General features: G+C 44.2%; 1 protein-coding gene across 1 annotated transcript; it reads right to left on the bottom strand.

Moving 5' to 3' along the window:
* Nucleotides 1-3,618: 3,618 nt before the first annotated feature.
* Nucleotides 3,619-8,199, bottom strand: CLEC14A (C-type lectin domain containing 14A). Its single transcript, XM_055556191.1, has one exon. The coding sequence runs from the start codon at nucleotides 8,097-8,099 to the stop codon at nucleotides 6,627-6,629; it is 1,473 nt and encodes a 490-aa protein (XP_055412166.1). The 5' UTR covers nucleotides 8,100-8,199; the 3' UTR covers nucleotides 3,619-6,626.
* Nucleotides 8,200-8,862: the final 663 nt, after the last annotated feature.

Consider the following 8,862-nt stretch of genomic DNA (forward strand, 5'->3'; position numbering starts at 1 on the left):
GGTTCGATCCCTGGATCAGGAAGATCCTCTGGAGGAGGGATGGCAACCCACTTCAGTATTCTTGCTTGGAGAATTCCATATACACAGGAGCCTGGTGGGCTACAGTCCATGGGTTCACAAAGAATTGGACATGCCTGAGTGACTAACACTTTTGACTTTTCTCTACCCTACTCCAGGTTACTGTAATAAGTCTCTATATTCATTTTCTCATAACAATTTTATGAGGCAGTTAACAGTACCTCTAAGTTACAAAGTTAAAAACATGTATACTTCTTTGTAAGATAAAAGCTAATGAAACGTACCTACGAATAGAAATTTATTTCTCAGTAACAGAACTCAGTTCTTAAGCGTCATTTCTGTTGATGACAGAAAACTTAATCTTGCCACACAGAAGCAAATTCATGTATTTTTTATTTTACTTAGTGCTTCCTGGTTAACTGGTCACTCTATGATTCTCTTTCTTTCATTTCTGCAAGTATCCATGGGGAAAAGATGAGTTCTAGGAAGTATGTATATTACCCTTGCATTGGAGGATAGATGATTAGTCCTATGGTCACTAGATCTGTCCAGCCTGGTTTACAGTGTGACATACAGTCTTCAGTGGTTTTCAGCTGTCTACATCTGCGGCAGTAAGGTACCAGTTCCCCTTTCAGTTAATTTTTGTGTGTTGGGTCTATTCAGGTTATTTGGTGTCATGATTGCTCCAACCCTAAGGTTTCACAAGGTCCATAGGACAACTCTTAGACAAAAGAACTTTAGCTTCTCTCTCACACCATTCTGTGATGCTTCCCTCTGGTCGGTCCATCTACATATCCCCCTTAGACATTGCTATTCTACAACATCAGCACCAAGTTTGACTCGGTTTCTCTAAGAGGTTTTCAGTTCCCCTGGGAAGTAAGTTATCATTTCCCTTTATGCTCATTACCCTTCAGTCTGTCCAGTTTCTATCACCACATGCCCCACCACACCCAAAGCATATGCCCAATGAGAAAGTGAGCAAGTGCCCACTTAGGGAAACTTATCTGAATACTTCTGTTTCATTTCTACATATTTTTTTTTTCTCTTGCTGGTAGAATTCTATCCTATTTAAGGAATTATGACACTTTCCAGATCTTTCTTCTGAAAAGGCCTAGAAACAATGACCAATTCTATAGCAGTGAAATTCTTATAGAGTCCAGATTGCAGTCTTGAAATATCATCTTTCATTAAGAGACACCAAGACTTCCTGGAAAAAGGGCTAATTCCAGATCTGGGGCAGGAAATATACATAATGAGCCTGGAAAGTCTTGTTACACCAGATGGCAAGGAAATCATCAAAGGACACTAGAATCATGTCAAAAGGACTCAGGGATCAACTTAGGAAGCTCTCACTGGCCAAAGATAGGATAATTTGAGTTTCAATAAAAATATGAATGGCAATTGATTGGAACCCATCAAATATGTTCAGTACTGTAAACTCATCTTAATAGTTAAAATATAATTGATCTTTTGAAGATTATAGGGAAATTAATTACCTAAAAATTGATGAACATAAAGAAATAAGTATTTATTCTGACTTTCTTACATATGGCATGTATAATTTGATAACCAACTAGTAAATGAAAGAAAGTGTCTCCTTAAAAAGGTTCCTAGGTAATTCATGAAAAAAAATAAGCACCATTTTGTAACCCTGAGGAATTAATGTATCTAAGCTTTAAGCATCAGTGGCTGCTAAGAGTAAAAAACAGACATTATATGCTCTTGCTAAGGAAACACACTACTGCATTTAGTCTCGTCAAAGATATAATAAATAAGTCTGATCGAGCCTCTGAATCTAAGTATCAATTTTCAGGAAATATAGGAGACAGAAAAAAAAGTCAAAATGCACCACGAGTATGAAATCAGCAAAATTCAGACTGTGGTAATCTTGACAGGTCAAACACCCCAAATTCTCCAACATGAAAATTATAAGAAGGAGGAATTGGATGGAAGGGGAGCATATCTAGAAATCAAAAGATACTTGAAAATAGACTGTTCAGAATACATGGTGGTGGTTTAGTCGCTCAGTCATGTCTGGCTCTTGAGACCCCATGAACTGTAGCCTGCCAGGCTCCTCTGTCCATAGGATTGTACATATAAGTGATATCACATGATATTTGTCTTTCTCTGTCTGACTTACTTCACTTAGTAAAGTAATCTAGCAGAAACAGAGCCACAAATATAGAAAACACATTTATGGTTACCAGGGGGGAAGGGGAAGGAGGGATAAATTAGGAGATTGGGTTGACACATACCTACTACTATATATGTATAAGACATAACTAATAAGGATCTACTGTATAGCAGAAAACCCTATTTAAAACCCTGTAATAATATATATGGGAAAAGAATCTAAAAAAGAATGGATATATGTGTAACTGATTCACTTTATGGACACCTGAAACCAGCACAATGTTGTAAATCAGCTATATGCCAATAAAAGATTTCAAAAAATACATAGGATGTGCATACAACATGGTATCTCCCCCTAATGGAAAAGCACACAGGTGTAACAAGGAATAAGGAAGATCTATGTGAACTAATGATATGGACTGATATGTCATGAATATGTGTGTATATGTGATATATATCATAGTAGTATGATATAAGTGATAATTTCCTGATTTTGATAATAGTATGGTAGTTATATAAGATGTTATCATTTGTGGAATATTGGTAATTGGTATTTATAATTGTTCTATTTCTGTAAAATTTTGTTAAGTCTGAAATGATTTCAAAATGGACAAAAAATTGTAAATAAAATGTTAAAAAGAAAGTATAAAGTGTGTAAGATTAAAACACAATGTCTAAGGATACACACTTGCATAATACAAGCATCCAAATGTAAGAAGGGGATTTCTACAAATGTCAAAATAGAGGCTACTTCTGAATTGAGGAAGGGGCTGTGACTGGAATGGGACAGGCCTCTGGGGTGGCTGGCAAAGTTCTATTCTTGGCCCCTGTGGTCTGATGGTTACAAGGGTGTTCTCTTTATCATAATTCACCAAGCCATACATTTTTTCTGTGTAACTTTCTGTATCTTCATTCTATTTTATGAAGAGAAACAAATGAAAAACCAGAAAAGAAAAATATGATTTTGCTCTGACTTTCAAGATCTTCTCTTTTATGAATATCAAAAACCTGTTTTGGAATTCAAAAGCGACTATTTGACTCTTTGCTCTTAGGCTAAACAACCTCTTTTAGTGATGTAAATACCATAACCACTACAATATGCTTTTAAATGAGAGACATGAGCTTATCACCTCCGCCACCACCATTTTACAGAGCTTGATAGCTGTTCTTCTCCATCCTATTCTGGATGAGCTTAAGCAAAAGTGTCTTAGAAGTAGAAGAACAAGACTACAGCAAAATTATCAAGAGGACATGGCCACAGTAGGACACTTCAACATCCCTGTGAGACTTGATAAAATAAAAAACTCTAATTCTGCTTGTTTAAAGCACCCTCTATTCTCCAGACATAGTGGGAATGGAGAAAAGAGAATATGAAACTTTTGTGTTGAGGTACACACAATTGCATGGAGTAGTTTGCAAACTTTGTTTAAAATCAGAGTTACCTGGGTAGGGTTAAAATTTATAGAGAGATTCCAAAGCCCAATCTCTAAAGACTAATCTAGTAGGTCTCTGAACACAGGCACGCCCTCACAAATGCCTGCATTTGTGTGTTCAGATGTAGAGCAGTTTCAAAATCATCTGAAAGGCTCAGGTGTGGCTGTTGAGTGGAGGCTGAAATAAAGTGGAGCTTGTTAGAAGTGAGGAAAGCAAGGAACTGAAACATACAGGCACTGGAAGAGTCATACACGAGGGCTCAGAGACTATGGAAGATGATAGGACTTGCTGCTGCTGCTAAGTCTCGTCAGTCATGTCTGACTCTGTGTGACCCCATAGACAGCAGCCCACCAGGCTCCCCCGTCCCTGGGATTCTCCAGGCAAGAACACTGGAGTGGGCTGCCATTTCCTTCTCCAATGCATGAAAGTGAAAAGTGAAAGTGAAGTTGCTCAGTCACGTCCAACTCTTCACGACCCCAGGGACTGTAGTCTACCAGGCTCCTCCGTCCATGGGATTTTCCAGGCAAGAGTAGTAGAGTGGGGTGCCATTGCCTTCTCCTTAGCAGGACCTAGCCAGAGAAAAAGACTGTAAATGAGGTTCCAAGTTTTCCTTCTAAGAAAATGAACAGACAGCTGTGAAATAAGTGCAGGAACAGAGGGTTTTAAGAAAGAAAGGAATCAACCTCAAAGAGGTTGGAGAAATAATGAAGAAGCAATAGTAGAGACATATTCTGAGGAAGGACACTGACCTCAACCTAACAGAGCTTTTAAGAGATCATGCTTGGTTGGCTCCATTCTGCCATGGGTTTGAAATTTTATGAAAAATGTCACAGCCGGAAAGCAGACAAAATTATATGGAGCTTGGTCTGCAATTGCTATTTGTCAGGAGGTCAAATGTAAAAACATACAGTATTCTGTAATTCTTTCCTGACTTACTTATATGGGGAAGTAATAGGGAAAAGCAGTTAAGTTATTGAGCTGACACCTATTTATTCTTCCTTAGGACATTTGGACCCCCAAATGTGTAATGTCACCAATGGCAAGTTGCATAATAAATTAGCGAGGCATTCTCTATTGTATTGTAACAATGGTACAAGTACCGACTTTAAGACAAAGTATGTGTATACACATACACAGAGGTGGATATAAATACTTCTAGATACAGATAGTACTAGCTATAGATAATTTACATTCAGTTCAGTTATAGTCCATGGAATTCTCCAGGCCAGAATACTGGAGTGGGTAGCCTTTCCCTTATAGATAGGCTATTTTCCACCTTACAAAAGAAAGTACCATATATTCTATTCAAATAGTTACCTTCTCTGTGGAGAGGTTTTATGGGAAAGAGCAAAGATAAAATACTACAACTGAGGTGAACTGAGACACATTCATTCAAACAAGCTGGGTACATTGGATAAGCCATCTACTTACCTGATATTATCTTTGTGAAATGATTTTACATAAAATTTCTTTGAAGTTAATTTTAAGTTGTTAATTCTAATTCATTTGTGATTTTGCTTAAATTTAACTGTTTAAACATATATTTAGTATATGAAGCAAATTACCTATTACTTTATTCCTTTAATGTTATACTTTATATAATGTATATATGTACATATCTAATACATTATATACTCAAGAGCATCCCAATGATTTTATGTCAATCATAGTGTAAACTTCTTCCTTGTTTCCAATATTCCTGGTTACTTAGCTTGTTTCTCTATCTCCATCCATGCACCAACCCTCAAATATTTAGTTTTAAAGGGCTAGCATATTAATAAAAGTGGGATATTTTCTGGGGGGTGGCTTCAGTCTCACTAAATAGTGATTATCATTACATCTTGATTGTTTTTTAGAAGAATGCTCCGTTTAGACAATTCTCTAATATCCCAAGTCCTAACAAGATAAGATGATAGTTTTATTTCCCACTGATTTCTTACACTATTAATTCTTATGGTAAGCTGTTTGCCTATTCTACGTGCCTTTGCCCATGTAGAATCTTGTTAACCTGTAATCATTCCAGTATGGGCATGTATGATCACTGCACACACTTTCATGAAGTGGGGGAAGGAAGTGGTATGGAATTCAAATTTTCCTATGGATTAAACAGTGCTCAAGAACCTAGCAACTGCGGAGGAAACCCAGTTTGCTTTTGCTTTAATGTACCCAGAAGATTTCAAATCAATACTCAGCAGTAACATTTTAATTGAAAATTAACACTGCCATAATTGGAAGTGAGGGTCAGCATCCTGATGTTTGGGAAAGGTCTATTTGGTTGAGGAGGTATTACACAGAGGAGCACAAAAAATGGAAGAGGGAAACACAAATCATGTGTTTCCTTGAGCAAGGACACTCAGTAAACACTTGAATTGGTGGTCAACTATAATTTGCTTCTAGAGCCAGCACTCTGGCAACGCTACAGTTTGGATTTATAGCAGAGTACGCAAGTAACAATGACTTTGAAAATAAAGCATAAAAGAACCAAGGAAAAAGTTCTTAAAGATCTACTCCTCTTTACAAGCACTTTCTCCTTCCTGTTTTAAAAGCAGGAGGCACTCTTGCTGCTATTCCCAGCATGCCCCTCTGCTGGTCTTCCTGAATAATTACTCCTCTGGGAAACCAATGATATTTGAATCTGGGTTATCAACAATACTTTATTTTTTGCCTAGGAATTTCAAACCAATATACTCCCAGCCCGTACAATGTAAACAGAAGGTTTCCTTTCCATTTTGGTAAAAAAAAAAAAAAAACTTTATTCACTTCCCATGTCATAAAAAGTTCAACCACCTCTCCAAATTCCCCAGAATAAACACAAGAAAATAGCTCTCCCTAGTAGGATCCTGGCCCCCCTCTACTACCTTCCAATTCCTCTATCTTCATGGAAGGAGTGTTCAGTTCAGATCCGGCTCCTCAGTGGAATAGAGAGAATTTAGGGGACAGAATTTCTGTAGGAATTGTCAGCCGCACAAATAAGTTCCTCTTTTCCCTTTTCACTAAACGTGAAAACTACTCACAAGGAGCGCTCCCTGTCCCCCGTTTCCCTATGTGTCACCAGAGCCAAGAGAGGACCCTGTCAACGAGGCTCCCTCTACTCTGTCCCGAAGACCACAGTCTCCGGTCTTCACCCCATTGTCCGTGGAACGTGCAGAGCTGGAGCTCAGAGGAGCCGCCTCAGCATCACCCTCCGTGCCCGGCGAGGCCAAAGGCCCCTTTCTTTGTTGAGGGGAAGGGCTCTTGTGGAAGCAGAGTTTGAAAAGCCCCAGCACTGTGACGGTCAGTATCACCAACACTACTACAGCCATGCTCACAAGTACGAAGACCACGGTGGAAGAATCGAAAGCCTGGGGGTTGTCCGAGGGGGACGTAGCATTAACCTTGGGAAAGGCTGTTCCTGAAGAGTTCATGTCCGCCTTTACCTCTGTTTGGGGGGACATCTGAAGGGTAGATAGCGTGCTCTGTGCTCCCCACCGAGGGATCTCGGGAAAAGATGCTGTTGCACTGCCTTGTCCAGGGGCATTGGGTATCTCTCCCGGCCTCTCCTGGACACTGGGTGACCACGTTCCCTTCGGCGCGAGGCTGGCTGCAGTGGCTGGCGGGTGCCAGGTGAGCACCTGGGTCCCTCCAGGGGTCGGCTGTCCTTCCCCATTGGTTACACAGGAGCGTCCGTCTTTCCCCAGCACGAAACCCGCAGCGCACTCGCAAGCAAAGCCTCCCACGTCGTCTAGGCAGTCAGGGAGCTCAGCGCACTTGCCAGCCCGTAGATACCTCCCGGGACAGGGACAGAGCTCGGCCCCGGAGGGTATCCCTTCCCAGCGCGCGCCGACCTCGTCCGCGGTGCAGGTGGCCGTGATGGAGAGCTGCCCAGGACAAAGCGCACTCACCTCCGTCCCGGGGGGACTGAAGTCCAGCGCCGTGCTGTGCAGCTGGAAGGGCGCGCGGTAGCTCAAGTTCGAAGCGGCCCCGGGGCGCGGTGCGGGGCACAAGCTCTGGAACTGGTACTTGCACAGATAGCCGTCGGCGCGCTGGTGGCATCGCATCTCCTTCCAGCCCGCGGGCTCGATTCCCCCGGTGGCCTGGAGTCCCGCGCACCTCCGAACGGTGCAGGAGAGTGCGGGCTCCTCCACCCACTGCAGCGTGTCGCTTTCCGACCCGCCGACGTCGGGGGACAACCAGGAGAAACCCCGCAAAGGCTCATTCTCCAGGGTGCAGTCGGATCGCCGGCGCTCCAGCGCCACCCAGAAGAGAAGGTCTTTGGAGCCCCCTCCAGGGCCCGGGCCCGCCCGCAGGAGCGCTAGCACCGCGCGGACCTCTGCGCCCCCGCGCACCGTGCTGAGCACCCCGTGGCGCAGGTTGCAGGCCTCCTGGGCCTCCTGCCGCTTGAAAGTAGCGTGATGCAGGCTATAGCAGGCCCCCGAGGCCGAGCAGCTCGCGCGGTCGGCGGTGGGGTGCTCGCCACGGCCGGGCCGGGGCCAGAACGCCTGCCAGAGGAAGCACAGGGCGAGCGCCGGCCTCATCTTGCAGGCCCAGCGCCCACAGCTGCTCCCAGCTTGGGTCTGTACCGTCCGAGGGCGTGGGGATGTCCCGGGAGCGCGGGCACCGCCTCCCACCGCTGGCTCCCCCCGCTTCCCGCTCCCCAACCCCACCCCACCCCCGCCCGTCCCCTCGACCGCCAAGCCTCCCCTCTAGGGTCCCGGCGGCAAACCGCTTCCCTTAGGCCTCGACAGGAAACGTGTCCGGAGCTCTGCGAGGCCCCGCGGGCAGCCCTGATTTATTCTGGGGTCAGGAACACAGCTGGCTTCAGGGCACGGGGAACGCTGTCCGCCCGAAGGTCAAACACCCTGGTAAGGACCGGAGAAATAGAAAAGAAAATCGCTCCTGGGAAGAAGCGTTTATCGTTTTTCCCCCAGCTCAGGGAGTTTGGCAGCCTCAAACCCCCAAACATTTTGGCAAACACTGGCAGGAAGGGCTGGAGAAGAGGAACTCGCTGAGCGCCCACGCCCGCCCATTGTGCTGCGTCCGGAGCCGCGGAGTTGGCCTCACCACAATTTCTAGACGGCTCTCGTCTTCCTCAGTCCCGAGACTCGGCGTTGGGGGTGGGGTGAGGATGGGGGAATCTTGTGCGAAGTATAAGCACCTCCTCTCGCCACCAGAGGCAGCACTATGAAACCCCGGGTCTCTCCTTGGCTCTGCTTCTCTGTGCTATCGAAGCCAATATTGCAGTGCGAATTGCTAGTCAGAGGATGAGCCGCAGAGGATGAGATGGTTGGATGGCATCAC

Source organism: Bubalus kerabau, chromosome 19 (assembly GCF_029407905.1).
Source record: "Bubalus kerabau isolate K-KA32 ecotype Philippines breed swamp buffalo chromosome 19, PCC_UOA_SB_1v2, whole genome shotgun sequence".
Classification (NCBI taxonomy): domain Eukaryota; kingdom Metazoa; phylum Chordata; class Mammalia; order Artiodactyla; family Bovidae; genus Bubalus; species Bubalus kerabau.